The 16,141-nt window shown below is 37.7% G+C and overlaps 2 protein-coding genes across 2 annotated transcripts in view; one reads left to right on the plus strand and one right to left on the minus strand.

Annotated features, from left to right (window-relative positions):
* The first annotated feature begins 370 nt into the window (after window positions 1–370).
* Window positions 371–7,801, plus strand: SNRPF (small nuclear ribonucleoprotein polypeptide F). Its single transcript, XM_086400809.1, has 4 exons — window positions 371–499; window positions 2,400–2,525; window positions 7,046–7,110; window positions 7,674–7,801. The coding sequence occupies exons 1-4, from the start codon at window positions 497–499 to the stop codon at window positions 7,738–7,740; spliced, it is 261 nt and encodes an 86-aa protein (XP_086256935.1). The 5' UTR covers window positions 371–496; the 3' UTR covers window positions 7,741–7,801.
* CCDC38 (coiled-coil domain containing 38) overlaps window positions 6,809–16,141 on the minus strand; it is a 28,813-nt gene continuing 19,480 nt past the window's right edge. Inside the window, exons 12-15 of the mRNA XM_086400810.1 lie at window positions 15,106–15,241; window positions 12,915–13,120; window positions 10,943–11,039; window positions 6,809–8,942 (exon numbers count right to left, since the gene is read on the minus strand). Of these exons, the coding sequence (XP_086256936.1) occupies window positions 8,832–8,942; window positions 10,943–11,039; window positions 12,915–13,120; window positions 15,106–15,241 (550 nt within the window). The 3' untranslated portion in view covers window positions 6,809–8,831. The remainder of the gene's footprint in view (window positions 8,943–10,942; window positions 11,040–12,914; window positions 13,121–15,105; window positions 15,242–16,141) is intronic.

Below are 16,141 nucleotides of genomic sequence, written 5' to 3' on the forward strand. Positions count from 1 at the left end.
CTGCAGAGGATCTTCCCAAACCGGGGATGGAACCAGGATCTCCCGCACTGCAGGCAGGCTCTTTACCGTCTGAGCCACTAAGGAAACCCCCACTAGCCAAGCTGGCGAGAAATCACGATCCCTCTACAGGGTACGCAACAAACCCTTGAGGAAGACGAGCATCTCACTGCCTATGCTGCGTCGCAGGTACTCATTCTTCCGGCAGAGCGAAGTAGCTCGTTTTCCAATGGCCGCGCGCTACCAGGAAGGTACGCACCCGTTGGCTCCTGTGGTTGCCCGGAGACAGGCCACCCACTTCCTCCAATCAGCATGCATCTCTTTGAGCCCAATCACAGAAGCCAGAAGAGCGGCAGTCTGAGGTGAAAGGTCATGCTGTTATTTGGCGGCCATTTCTCTTAAAGGCCTGTGTGGTTACTTCAGTCCCGAGGGTCGCACGAGAGTTGCGTCGGCGGCGAGTATCCTGCAGCATTTCCCCACTACCGCAGCAGCAGTCGCGATGGTAAGGAGAAAGAGAACGACCAGAGTTGCGCGTGAGAGAGAGGGAGACTTGCCGGGCCTGGTGGTTGTTTCGCGCGTTTCCCATTCATCCGCGTGAGGCGCCGCGGGCCCGGTGGCCGGCCCCTTTCTCCCCGCCCTGGTTGTCTGAGGCGCGCCCTCCTTCCGAAGCCCTGTCTTTCCCTCCCTAGGAGTGCTCCTGCCTCCTTCCTCTTCGTTTGAATCCGAGCCTGAGGTGTTCTTGCTGCCTGGGGCCCGGGGTTGGGGTAAAGATAAAGCGACTTTTCACGTTCCACTTTACACACTCCAAAATCCTGTTTCGTCCAGTGATGTTGAGAGGCCCGACAGCCCTTTGGAATACTGAGCCCAGCCTTTGAGTATTCTCAAGTAAATTTGTTCATTTAGCAAATGTTTACTGAGCGCCTGCTACCTGCCAGGGCCTGGGCCAGGTAAAGTTCTAGGTGCTTGGAATATAGGGTGAAAAGTATTGATGCGGACCATGCTCTAGGTTAACTCAGTCGGTATGGGAGAAAGACATTAATCAAATAACGATAAATGTGTACTTTCAAGTAATGTTAAGTGCTGAGAAGGGCGCAAACAGGGTGCTGTGAAGGCCTGCCATGGTACGTTAGAAGAGTGGTTACGGTGTGCATCTCTTGGAGGAGGGATTTAACCTGAAACCTAAGCGTTATGAGAATACAGCTCCTTAAAGAGCAGGAAGAAGTGTATGAAGGCCCAGCTCAGGGATCAGGAGCACAGGCCCTAGGGCCGAGAGGAAAACCTGACCAGTTGAAAGAATTGAGAGCAGACTGCAGCCGCTTGCAAGGATAGAGGTTCTGAGATAATAGGGTCGGGCAAGACTTCTTAGGCCTTATGAGGGATTCTGGATTCAACTCCCAAGTGCATTGGGAAGCCATTGAAGCATTTGAAGCAGAGATAAGATAAAAGTAATACTTGCCTTGTGGCTGGTAAGTTGGAGAAAGACAAGAGTGAAAATTGGAGACCCACCTGAGATCACTCCGGATATGTTTATTCTAGAGGAGTTCAGTAGCCAGGTTTCTTGGTTCTTTTCCTTCTTTGAGCTGATGAGTGAGCAGATGAGGAAAGGAAATAAAGTCTGAATTGACTGGGAATACTATTGGTTTGCTGAATAAACAAGTTTAGGGATTGCCTATAGGTAGGAGACCCTGCAAGTCAAAGAAGAGCCAATCCTATCTCCTGGAATTCTAAGTGAAAAGCTGTGGAGCATGATCTGCCCCCTGCCTCCTCCTGTGGCCTCACACAGAACTAACTCCTATGTCCCAGAGATCACCTTATTGATTCACTATTCCCTCCTTTTACATAGGTAGCCCAGCCTGCCTAGATCTGCCCTTTTCCCTCTGGAAATACCTCTCATCCTTTAAAACAAAGGCACTACTTATTTCAGGCAATCCTCCCTTTGTTTTTAACCTGAGATTGTTTGGTATCCTTGTACGCAGCATATATCCTCTTACTACATTGCAAAATAATTGTCTGTTTGTATGTTTTGACCCTCCCACTGTGGGCTTCATGAGAACAGGGACTATCAGCTGCTCTTTTTCCTTTTCCTTTTTTTTTTTTTTCCTTTTTTTTTTTTCCTTTACCTTTGTTTTTTTGTGGCCTTGGGACAGTGAGTGATGTATATTAGGTATTCAGTGTTTCTTAAGTCGACAGTGAATACTTCTGTAAGTTTTAATGGGTTGAAGATGAAATTGGCTGACTAGGTATTTTAATTTCTCTGAAGCTCTTCAACAGAAGTGAAAATTATGTAATAAAATGAAAGGAAATCAAGAGTTTGCTTCATTTGGACACCATATAGTATTGATGGTTTAATAAAGAAGAGAATTAATCAAATTGGGTTCTTTTTTTTGTTGTTCTTTATGCAGAGTTTGCCCCTCAACCCCAAACCTTTCCTCAACGGATTAACAGGAAAGCCAGTAATGGTGAAGCTTAAATGGGGAATGGAGTACAAGGGCTACCTGGTGTCTGTAGATGGCTATATGAACATGCAGGTGAGCTGAAGAGTTATAAAGATCATTAAGTTGTATTTATTTTTCTTCCCCTGACTCCTCAGAGGTTTAGTGTGACTTACAAAGATATAATTCGTATAACTGACAAACATAAAATTCAGGAATAAAGTCAAGGCCAGGAAGGATGCTGTAACTGTGATCACTACATGTGAGATTGGGCACAGATTTCACTCCTAGTGTTTACAAGTAAGAAGAGCTCAGACATTTGGTTCACAGTGCCATAAGACAAATACACTAGAGTGTACAGAAAAAGCACAAATTTTTGCAGCACTTAGCTCTGAGAGAAACTTTTCAAGTGAAGTCTTTTGATAAATGCTAAATGTATAACATCAAAGTAATTTGATAAAAGCAATTCTTGAGGGAGAAAACAGACGGTGATGAACTGACTATGTGTCTGTTAAATTGGCTACTGTAAATGTTTCAGCCAGGCTTTATACTTTGTGTTTAATTGTGATTTTAAAATGTATAATGTAAAATTTACCATTTTAATCATTTTGAAGTGTGCAACTCAGTGGCATTAACTACATTCACACTTTTGTGCATCCATCACCATTATCCATTTCAAGAGCTTTTTCATCATCCCAAAGTGAAACTCTATGCCCATCAAACAAGAACTCGCCATTCCCTCTGCCTCCTGGTAAACACTATTCTTTTTGTCTTTATTCGAGGTACCTCATATGAGTGGAATCTTAAAATATTTGTCCTTTCGTGTTGGGCTTAGTTCATTCAGCATGGTGTTTCCAGGGTCCATCCATGTTGTAGCATGTATCAGAATTTCAGCCCTTTTTATGGTTGAAGTAATGTTCCGTTGTGTGTAGCAGTCCCTTAGTATCCTTGGGGCGTTGGTTCCAGGACCTGCCTACTGTGCTGAACTCCACAGATGCTTGGAGTCCATAGTTGGTTCTCCATATCGTGGTTCTGCATCAACTTGTCCATGCAGTTCAAACCTGTATTGTTCAAGGGTTGACTGTACATACCTCATTTTACTCATTCTTCTGTTGTTGAATATTTGAATTGTTTCCACCTTTTGACTATTTGTGAATAATGCAGTGAACATAGGTGCACATGAATCAGTTAAGGGTCTCTACTTTCAGTCTTTTTGTGTCTTATATCCAGAAGTGGAATTGCTGGATGGTACAGTGATTCTTTAATTTTTTGAGGAACTGCCAGACTGTTTTCCATAGCAGCTGCACCATTTTACATTCCACCAGCAATGTATGAGGGATCCAATTTCTTAATATCACCAACACTTGTTTTCTGTTTTTATAATAATAGTCATCTAATAATGTGAAGTAGTATCTCATTGTTTTGATTTGCATCTCCTTAATGATTAGTGATGTTGAGACCTATTTATGTGCTTACTGGTTATTTACATATCTTGCGGAAAATGCCTATTCATGTCCTTTGGCCATTTTTAAATTTTTGTTGCTTAATTCTAGTAGTTTTCAGCCACTTTTTTGAAGAAAATATTTGAGGTTATATTTTCCTGAAGCACAGGTATTTATGTGACTGATTAATGACTGATGAATGAATTTTAAAGGGAACCTAGATAGGTGGTCAATCATGACTCCGTGTATTCTATACTGGTTATGTTTTTAGGTGAATACTAATAGGTGCACTTATAGGCTCAAAGCTGAGATTTTCCTTACTTTAGAGTTTACCACCTGAACAGACCATGCTCAGGTGCCCAGAGTTCCTGGAAAATTATCTAAGCAGTAATCGTTTGCCAGGGCTATAGAAAAATTTGAAGACTATACCCATTGTGCTAAAAATGTTCTAGACATAGTGGTGATTAATTACACAAGTTTGTGAATATACTAAACATCACCAACTTGTACACTTGAAGCGAATTTTATGGTATAAGAATGATATCTCATTAAAAGAAGGGAATAAAAAAAATAACCCACCAAATATTTGGTTTTAGAAGTAATGTAGCTTTCTAATGAGCCAGCAAGAGTTAGTATCTCTGAGTAACTAACCACATTGGTGATGCTTTTTTGAGTTTGTTCACTGGCACGGAATATACCGGTGAACAAAAGTTGCTGTGCTCAAGAAGTTTATGCTTTAGTGATGGAAGATGGTTTTATAGTGTGATATCAGGTAATGGTAGATGCTTTGAAGAAGAGGAAAGCAGAAATGGAATGGAGTGAAAGAGTGTACAGTATTAGAAGGGATAGCCAGGGAAAGCCTCTCTGAGAAAGTAAATTTAAGCAGAGACCAGAATTGACTGAGTGAGTGAAGAATATCTGGTGAAAGTGAAAATCACTCGGTCGTGTCCAACTCTTTGTGACCCCATGGACTATAGGCCATGGAATTCTCTTAGCCAAGATACTGGAATGGGTGGCCTTTCCCTTCTCCAAGGGATCTTCCCAACCCAGGGATCGAACCCAGGTTTACCCACATTGCAGATGGATTCTTTACCAGCTGAGCCACAAGGGAAGCTCAAGATACTGTAGTGGGTAGCCTATTCTTTTTCCAGCAGATCTTCCCGATCCAGGAATCGAACTGAGATCTCCTACATTGCAGGTGGATTCTTTCTCAACTGAGCTGTCAGGGAAGCCCTTTCTTGGGAAAGAGCATCCCAATTTGAGGGAACAGCAAATTGCAAAGGCTATGTAACAGAAACATGCTTTTTCTGTTCAAGGCTTGGCAAGAAGGCCAGGGCAGAGTTAATAAGGGAAGTATGATAGAGAAGTTGGAGTGGTAGTCATGGAACGCCTTTTAAGTGATAGTAAGACTTTTGGATTTAATTAAAATATGATAATATACAAACAGCTCATACAGCTCAATATAAAAAAAAAAAAAATGGGCAGAAGACCTAGACATTTCTCCAGAGAAAACATACAGATGGCTAACAGGCACATGAAAAGATACTCAGCATCACTAATTATTAGAGAAATGCAAATCAGAACTACAATGAGGTATCACCTCACACCGGTCAGAAAGGCCATCATTTAAAAGTCTACAAATGATAAGTGCTGGAGAGGGTGTAGAGAAAAGGGAAGCTTCCTACACTGTTGGTCAGTATGTAAATTGGTACATCTTCTATAGAGAATAGTATGGAGGGTCCTTAAAAAGCTAAAATATAGAGTTAACATATGATCCAGTATTCCCACTCCTGGGCATATATCCAGAGAAAACTAATTCAAAAAAATACATGCACCCCAGGGTTAAGTCTTAAAGAGGAAAATGTAGAATCTAAAAAAATGATACAAATGAACATGTTTACATAACAGACTCAGAGACATGGAAAACATCTTTGGTTACTAAAGGGAAGGATGGAGAGGGATAAATTGGGAATTTGGGATTAACAGATACACACTACTATATGTAAAATAGATAAACAAGGATTTCATGTGTAGCACAGGGAACTAAAACTACCCTGTATCTTGTAACCTATAACGGAAAAGAATCTGAAAAACGTAACTGAATCATCTTGCTGTACACTCAAAACTAGCCCAGTAATGTAAATCAGCTGTAATTCAACTAAAAAAAAAAAATGTCGTAGAAGGCCTTTGAAGCATCATTGTATAATTTAGAAACCAGTTAAATGTTGGTGAACAACTGCTGCAAATAATCACTTCAAAAAAAAAAAGCTGGTTGATCTTTTGCATACAAAACTAATTGTCGGCAGTAATTTCAGGCAAAACCATATCCTCTACGAGATTATTTTTGTTGTCTAGGAGAAGGAATAGTATCCAGTAGCATTATTAATTCATTAACATGTTTTAATTACTTTATCTAACATCCGTTCTAAGCCCTGTTTTTCTTTCCCTTTGCCCACTTACCTAGTTAGTGATGGAAATTTGCCTGTTTCCTTTCCTGTTCATTTCTTTTCTGAGTCCCAGTAGCACTGATTGTGATTTTAATTCACAAGTAAAGTTTATTAACTATATGTAGAAGGAAAGCTAAACATTTTGATGTAAAGTTAGAAATAATAGAGTTCTCTAAAGTAACCATAAGGGTCACTCTTAATTACTTAACCTCTTAAGAACTTTTTTTTTCCTGTTTGTTAGCACATTATTTTTTAAAAATCCTTATTCATTTCTTTAGTTTGGTTGTTGAATAATATAAGAGTATTTGGCATTTTAATCATAGCTTTTATACCCATCGGGATCCTCAGTATGATTGATACAATGTTGTTAGTCCAAGAAAAGTTACTGTCTAGTTCTTCAGAATTATTCAAGCTTATTCATAAATTGGAGACTTCCTAACATGTTAATGTTTAATAGAAAGAAATATACATTACTGAGAGATTTTAAAAATTGTGTTGAAACAAGCTTTATTATATATTAGTTCCACATCCATCAATGTTAACTTTACTTAATGTTTTACATGAAACCAAAAAGGACTACAGTAGTATTGGAAAGCTAATCTAATTATTGTAGATAAATGTACATCATTGGTACAGAAAGGTCTCGGTTAATAAGTTCTCTCACCAGTATTAGGTATATAATACTGTTTTCCTCTGGTATGATAATACATTTTCTTCTTATTTAAAGCTTGCAAACACAGAAGAATACATAGATGGAGCATTGTCTGGACATCTGGGTGAAGTTTTAATAAGGTAACAATGTCAGTAGTATATATAAGGAGTTGGTGATGAGCATTAGAAATACATGTTTAAATGAACTATTGGTGCCTCAATCTCAGACTTATGTTTTTTTCTAACTACTATTAATTTAGAATAATATGCTACAGCTAGACTTCGAGAGTCTTGAAATTGTTAAACTTGTCAAAGCAGATTTAAATACTTCGGAGCTGTTCATTCTTAAGGTTTTCCTAGTGTGGCTATTAAACTTTGTAGCTCTTAACTGTGCCTTTTTCAGTGGTTTTAGTTGCAAGAACTTGATTTTTGGGTGGGTCTGTCTGCTGTTAGGTATTTGTATTATACTTACTTTCTAGAACTAGCTTCACACCTCTAAATTCTAGTCATTTTTACAACCACATTGTATAAAAGTAATACCGTGTGCTCTATAACAACCAAAGGTAAATTTTTTTAAAAGAGAAATGATGTGTTGTAACTTTAGCATTAATATTTTTGTAATGAAAAAAATCTAGTAATAGTAATAATTCAGATCTTACATGGGTTCTTGTTGAAACAACAAAATGGTGTCTTTCTGTTTACAGGTGTAATAATGTCCTTTATATCAGGGGTGTTGAAGAAGAAGAAGAAGATGGGGAAATGAGAGAATAGCATCTTTGGGGGGGAATTTTTTATATATATTTGTATACAATAAAAATCTGTTTGGTTTTCAGTTTGACTGTGAGCGGCTATTCATATTCAGATACTTACTTGCATATTCAGATGAAACAGTTCAAAGATTATTCACAGAACTAATACTTTAAAAGCCACCCAACTTTATTCAAGTTTGTTTTCATGTAAACCCAGTGCTGTATTTTTTTTTCCTATGAGAGAAATGTATTTATATGCTTTATAAATGTTTGTGAAAGTGAATTTCAGCCCTTGAAATTGTATATTAACCGAGACCTTTTAAAGTTATTTTTGAGCCACTTTTGACATATATAAAGTTAAATATTTTCTTAGAATTCATATAGATTGTGTTATTTTACTCAGTAGTCAATAAATTACATGTTAACACTATATCAGCGTACGCTAAATGATACATACATTACAGCTAAAATTGAAACACCACCTGAAAATTAAAATAGTTTTGAGTATAGAACACAACAGAAATTGTGAAATCAAATGTAGGCTAAAGGCATATGGTTTGTTCACTTAAGAGAATTAAATTTTCTGAACAGAACACCTTAACGTGAATTAGAAATCAGTCTCAAGGTTGGTTATGTTCAGACCACATAATCTAGTGGTTTTAAGTTTTAAACTCCTCAAAATCAGTGTTTTAGAGCTGTACATTGTTAAAATGTATACCTCATGGTGATAAAACGTATATTATGAACTTTCCTGTGGATCAGTTGAAAAAAATTATTTAAAGTCTCAGGTTGTCAGAATGCCATTATTGCTCTTAAAAGGTCATTCGCCATAAAGTTACACTAACAAAGTAGCTGTGGATGTGTATCTCCAACTGGGACAACAGAAGGAATAAATGTTTAGCTGTATACAGTAATGGTTAGGATATGGATAATAAAATTCTTCAACAAAATAATGTAACTCTCATTTCCAATCATAAGAGTCTTTTAGAATAAGGGCCTGTCTTCTGAAATTGGTTAGGCCTGTATGTGTGGCAGAATATTGCCATGACTGAAAAGCAAAATCTACAGAATATGCCTAAGGCATTCTGGTAATAAATGTCTTACTGCTCCTGTTCAAGTGAAAAAATACTCTTCCTCCAGGGATTTCGTTCTTGTATCCTTGACTAAAAGTAGTTCATGTTTGTTACCAGATGGAGGTTTTGAACGGTAGATAAGTTGTCTTCCCTGCTGAAACAAAAGAGAAAAATAATATTTTTCATAACCATTATCTATTGAAGTATAACCCAGAATACTAATTATTAACTTGATTTTCCCAAAGAATAATATAGTTTAAAATAATCCAGTTACAAAGAGATTGATGACTAATGGATGTCCAAACGCAGGCAGAGTTAAGTAGCAAATGGAGTACCATGGTATGCAGAAGACAGAGCAGTTAGGTGTTACAGGGAAATGGGAGGGTATAGATAAAGTCATGTGTTTCAGATATGGTAAGCCATGTTTGAGGCCAACACTTCATTTCTCAGTAACCACCAGTAGGAGGAGTAGCTAGTTTCTCTGGTTAGAAGTGATACTTTGCTCTGCTGAGTAACAGTTACTAGCATTTAAAATCCTGTTAAACAATAACTTGAGAAAACCACCTATTATCTTCTTGAGCACTCACAATCCTGTTGGCTTTTGGAGGTATTCCAACCAGGAGAGGCTTAGGGACACCCTGAATCATACCTGTTTATTCTCTCTGGGACATACACTCAACTTATGTCATACTAATTTTTCTCTTTGAATCTTTTCTCTCCCTTTTGTTTATTTTTGTTTTGCCTTTATATCTGAATGTGTGTAAATTAAAAGGATAAAAAACTATTTTGTTGGACATGAAATTTGATGGGACATCTCCATTGTGTCTCAAAAGAGGCAGCAACCCTGTGTGTGACCATCCCTGCATTGCAGTATATTCGATGTTCCTGGCTCCAGGGAACTAAATAGCACTGGCAGTCCTCCCCTTCATTATAACAACAAAAATGTCCTTAGAGGACCAGAATCCTTGAATTCCTTTTCTAACGTCAGATTTCCTCCACCTCCCCACCCTGCACCAATCTCCTTTGATAACCTTTGTTACTAATTTCTGCCTGAGAAAATTGCCAGCAATGAAGTGTTCTGAGTAAAAACCTCTTTCAGAGGTCTTCATATATTGTTGACTTAGCAGCATTTTTTTTTTTTTTCAGTTTTCTTCCAGATTCAGTTTGCATTCTCATTTTTAGTCTGTTAACTCAGTAAGCATTTATTGACTGTCCATTGTGTGCCAGGCATTGGGGATACAAAGGTCATAAAACTCATTATTGGTCACTTGGTGGGCTGAGTAAATAATTTATACATGTAGCAGGGTGTTAACTGGCTAATTATCTCTTGGAAGAAGAGGACAAGTCAGATCTTCATAGGCAGAGTTGAACTAGGTAAGTACAGATCCTTTTAAAAAATAAACACTAATTTATATAAAAATCATTACTTTTTTAACATAGTACATATTAACAGTTACCAGTTACCATACTTCACAACTTTTAAGTACTTCAGTGGCTGGTTGTGAGGTGCATAATATGCGTTAGCTATGACTATGGTTAGAATCAGTGTCCACATTAATTCTGCAGATAACTATGAAATTGCCTCCCTGCAATATGATTTCAGACTCAAACTCAGAGCAGGAAGAGAGGCATATAGAAACAAAAGGCCCTTCATACCCAGGGGGAGTAATAGACCACATGTACTTGGAGACTGCCCCATCCTGAACTTCTTATTGAACAGGTAATCTTGAAATATGAAGAACCTTGGCTTCTGCTTAGATTCTGCTGCTAAATCTGAAGTGACTCTGGGTAAATTATTTTAACTTCAGCTGTAAATCTCATTATTTTCACAATGTGAGGATTAAAAGACCCTTCCAATTATATATAATACACTATTATTTTTGTATTTCTGTAGTTGCATGTACCCAGAGCTAAAGAGGCAAGGGAGAAGTTTCTTTTACTAAAAAGTGAGTTTAATGGAAAACTGTAGACCCAATAGTTTAAATTATTCTAAAAATAACAAGGAACCAGAGAGATCAGTTGAACTGTCAGCGGACTTACTGAAGTTTAACCTGAATAAATGAGACGAGTTAGGTATTTTGTTTTTACATTACAGAAGCCCTCACACATTGATGTAGCTGGACCTATTAATATTAACAATAAAACACAGACCTTCTTTTTCTTTGGTTGTGCTACTGCTCTTTCCAGGGCAGCTTTTAGCCTTTCCTCCTGGTGTTTCTGTTTCTCTCTCATTTTCTCTTCACGCAACCTGTCAAAAGAGGAAGACATTGTTCTAGCTATAAATCCCAGTCAAAAAGATCTACATCAATACTATTTGATAAAGAATTACCTAAATATTATTAAGTCTCCTTTAAGGCTAAATGAAAATAATACTTCATCTTCCCCCATAATTGTGGATTTTGAATATTCAGGTGAAATTTCAACAACAAACCCTGTTTATGTTGAAATGGGAAGAAAGTGCATGTCACTGTTGTGGAAGAAGCAAAATCTACCCAGATCTTGGTCCAAAACAAGCACCTCAACAGAGCCCTCTCATCGTTTCATTTACAGTTCAGTACTTTATATTAGTCTATATGATGGCCACTTGAATTATTGATAGTTTCCAGTTATTTTCCCCTCTTTTTAAACCTTTTTATTGAAGTACAACATGCAGAAAACTACACAAGTCACAAGTGTATAGTTCAATTGATAACCACAAAAATATATTTTCCAATAAATCTCTTTGAATGTTATCCTCAAATTAAGGCCAAGAAATACTATTTGTCTTTGTTCTCTTTAGAGTTGTTGTGAGGATAAAATTAAATGAGATATGCACACTGTCTAGTCCACTGCCTATTGCAGAATAACCACTTGCCAAGTGACTATTTTATGGATGTATATAATTATCAATGTAACATTCACTGAACATTTTTTATGCAAAATTAGGTATTATGTTAGGTGCCTCCGAACCATGGGAAAACATCCACTAAAATTTTTTTGATCAAAATGATAATTGGGACTAGATTCATATATTAATCTCACTGTTAGAAATAGTTAGAAATAGTAATTACACTTTAGTCAGAATATATTTTCTACTGTAAAAAATGCAGATGTTCTTAGTGTAAGTGAAAGGTCATCTTGTGGAAGGAGTGATTTCTCATAATTTCTTTAAAATGTGCTTCATATTCAACAAAATCCCATCAGGATCACCTTAGTATATTCTAGTCTTTGTTTTTATATGGGTGGAACAATATCCCCAACACCCCAGTAAAGTGGTAAGCAATAACAAAGTATCTAATATGAACGTCTGCTATTAGAGTACTTACTGTACGCCAAGCATGCTTTAGTGCTTTTACATAGATTTTTCTTTTTAATTTTATTTTATTTTTAAACTTTACATAATTGTATTAGTTTTGCCAAATATCAAAATGAATCCGCCACAGGTATACATGTGCTCCCCACCCTGAACCCTCCTCCCTCCTCCCTCCCCATACCATCCCTCTGGGTTGTCCCAGTGCACCAGCCCCAAGCATCCAGTATCGTGCATCGAACCTGGACTGGCATCTCGTTTCATACATGATATTTTACTACATAGATTATTTAATTCAGTCCTCACAACAACCATATGAGATAAGTGTCATTATTGCCATTTTACAGGTAAGGAAACTTAGCTGTTGGCAGTTAGGAACCAAGGAAAAACCCTCATTATCTAGCTCTTTCAAACAGTTCCTTCACAGATTAAATCTCCCTGTAGTTTTCCAATTAAGGAAATTCTAGTCTTAAACCCTTTCACCACAAGTATTCTCCTTCCACATGATAATCCTTTGCATATTATAAGTAGGGAATATTCACTCTGAAAATTCACTTTTTTTCAGACTGGAGGGACCCCTTGCCCATCTGAAACTATGTCATTTGTCCCTGGTGAACTCTTTGCTTCACAGTGCTCATTTTATCCTTGGTAATGACATTTATTTCCTAAGAATATTGATGAATATATCTCCATACTAAATAATAGCTCTATGAGGACAGCAGATCTGAGTTTGATTCTAGTGTCAATATGGCATATAATGAGACTTGCCATATAACAGACTTGCCTAATGTTTAAGTGTTTTATTATATGTATATCATAAGACAGTGACTGTACCTTTGCCGTCGTTCTTTCTGTTTCATCCTCTCAATTGCCTCCACATTTTCTTTAGGAATGGAGTCAATGAGATCACTCAATTCTACCAGACGAGACTCTACTTTTACCAGCTTTTGAACTGGGTTGAGGCTTCCAACCTCAGCATCTCCAATGCAGACTTTGTATACTTGGTTGATTTTTTTACTAAGAGAGTCTATCAGTTTTTCCTGAGATTAAAAAGAAAAGGAGAGCAGAAAACATCTCATTACTGTTTGCTTGTTCATTCAATAAATGTAAAATTCCCTTTTACTATATTGTAATAGGCTTTTATTAATATGTTCTACTAAATACTTTTTTAAAAGAAAAACTTTAATACAACATTAGAACAGTGAAAAAAAATGCAGCAGTCAATTTATGTCATAATTTATAGTCAGAGCAGGCTTCCATGGTGGTTCAGGGAAAGAACTCGCCACAGTGTGGGAGACCTGGGTTCAATCCCTGGGTCTGGAAGATCCCCTGGAGGAGGGCGTGGCAGCCCTCTCTAGTATTCTTGCATGGAGAATCCCAGTGAACAGAGGAGCCTGGTGGGCTGCAATCCATGGGGTCGCAAAGAGTCAGTCACAACTGACCGACTAAGCACAGCACATAGAGCATTACTATAATAACATCCTGGATTATTTCTTTAAAAATATTTCAGTCTAGGTATAAAATAATTTAGTAGGACGCTTGAATGTTTTTGTGTATCATTCCCATTCAAGTAGACACTACATAAACATTTAAATCCTTTTTTCTCCCCACTCCAGTGCATTTCCTAGCAGCAGTATGTGAACTCCCTTTTTTGTGCTTGCTACTCTAATTACTGGCTTCCCTGGTGGCTCAGAGGTTAAAGCGTCTGCCTGCAATGTGGGAGATGTGGGTTCAATCCCTGAGTTGGGAAGATCTCCTGGAGAAGGAAATGGCAACCCACTCCAGTATTCTTACATGGGAAAGAAAGTATGGACAAAGAAAGGATCCTGGCAGGCTACAGTCCATGGGATCGCAAAAAGAGTAGTGACTAAACAAGACAGACGCTGGTCGGAGAATAGGGAATTATTGTTTAATGGGTACAGAGTTTCTATTTGGGATGATGGAAAAGTCCTATAAATAGTGGTGATGATTATGCAGCATTGCAAATATAATTAATGCCACTGAATTGTGCATTTGAAATGGTTAAATGGTCAATTTTATGATATGTATATTTTTTACCACAATTTTTTTTTAAGGTGTAAAAAAGACAGCATTGAAGAGCTGAAAGGTAGCTTTCAGCTCTAGCAGTGCACAACCCCATCCCTCCCTTCCTTGGTGTTACACCACATAAGAAATGTGGATTGTGACTGGAGCCATAAACAGGTTTGTTTTTGTAACCCTGCCTGCTTATATGGGTAAGGGAGCACAGTGATCTTCTGATAAGAGTCCCTTTAAATCTACTGTTTGAAAGTCAAGTTCATAACTATAATTGTGATATTAGTTTCACATACGAGTTTGGAATTTTTATTTCATTCAAGATTTTACAAAGAAACCAATGCTAGCTGGAGTTTATTGTGGATCTTAAAACTAGCCTGATCATTCATTCAACAAACATTTATGGAGCACCTGCTTTATGAGGTTGCTAAACTGAGCTGAATAGAAGGGTAAGACAAGCCTTGCCCTAGGGTTTGCATCCAGCTGGGAGAGACCTGCATGCAAAGAGATAAGCACACTAGTCTATGTCACAGGTGCTCTGGTGATAGAACTCTGCAGACCCCAAAGGGGCCACAACCTATTACAAGCTCAGTGTTGGGAAGATACTCCATTCAGTGCTGATTCAGTGCTTCCTGTCTTCATTATGTGCCCTTGAAATTAATACCAAAATGATCACAGCAGTGAACTACTTCATTATGTATAGTCATGTGTATACTGACTAAAACAAATGTATTTATAGGTGGGGAAATCTCAGCATCATACTTGGTAACCTTTTAAGAGAGTACCAGTGATAATTGAATGTTTTCTATCTACTGTGTAAGTTGGCTATACATATTGACAAGGTAATTTCCAAGCAGGTTTTCAGCCTCTGTCATCAACCTGGGACTTGTGGTTTGCTTTAATCCTCTTATTCCAATGCTTAAGACACAGGGAATGCAGATTCTTATTACCATGAGCCAAAATAAAATTACTGCAGGCAAAGAATGATTACCTGAGCATCTGAGTTATATTGTCCAAAACTAAATAGCCTGGACCTTAATTCCAACTCTGCTGCTTTTTCTTCTTCTCTTACACAGTTGGCCTTGAGCAATGCCTTGTGTTCCAAAAGAAACTCTATGTTGGTATTTCTATTGCAAAGAAGAAAGAGACCCTTATCTGTAATTTATGATTCAGTGAAATAAATCATCAGTCAGGAGCTTCAACATGTGTCAACATCCTATGTCTAGTAAGCCAAATAGAAGTTTATATTTTAAGATATTGACAAAGTACCTGCAACTTTTCAGGTTAAAATAAGAAAAATAAATGCACAGATGCTTTTCAACGTCTATTGGGAAGTATTTTCTCACCCCTCTACTTCTGTGGCTCCCCTGAGTCCCCCAAATAGAAAAAGCAGTAGAATTGAGGTATTGGAAACCCAAGCTGGGTGACCTAGGATGTCACTGTTCTCAAACCTGACTGATAATCAGAATACCTGGGGAGCCACTGGGAAAAGTAGAGACTCCTGACTCCTTACATAGAGCTTCAGATATAAATACCCTTTTCCTGCCCAACCATACACACCCCATCCCCTCATATCATAGTGTCATGGTGGGGGCACCATATACTGAGGACTGGAAGTGAGGAGACAAGGATTAAAAGGAGACAGTAGTTAACTGGGTGGCTATAAGATTATGGTTTTAAATTCTTCTAATATGTCCCAAAGTTCAGTGCAGTTTGACAACTATTTTAAAAGATTGACATCTGGTGCAAATGAGTCTTCCAAAAAAGGTTCTGCACATTTTTACAACAAGTATTAAGAGTAGAAAGGAATTTTTTGAGTCATCAAATCCAGCCCCCTTCCCAACAGAAGTCCCTTTTATAATAGCCCTGATATTGATAATGTACATTATAAAATGATACAATATTTAAGCCATGAAAAAACTTTTGCTGAGAGTCACAGCCAAGGAAAATGAGTTTATTAGCATCATCATCCAAAGCATGATTTGGTCAGCCAGATGACAGCGTAAAACTGCATTGAACAAAGAGTA

This window comes from Bos grunniens, chromosome 5, assembly GCF_055505025.1.
Source record: "Bos grunniens cultivar Pamir isolate PY7600 chromosome 5, Bosgru_T2T1.0, whole genome shotgun sequence".
Taxonomy (NCBI): Eukaryota; Metazoa; Chordata; class Mammalia; order Artiodactyla; family Bovidae; genus Bos; species Bos grunniens.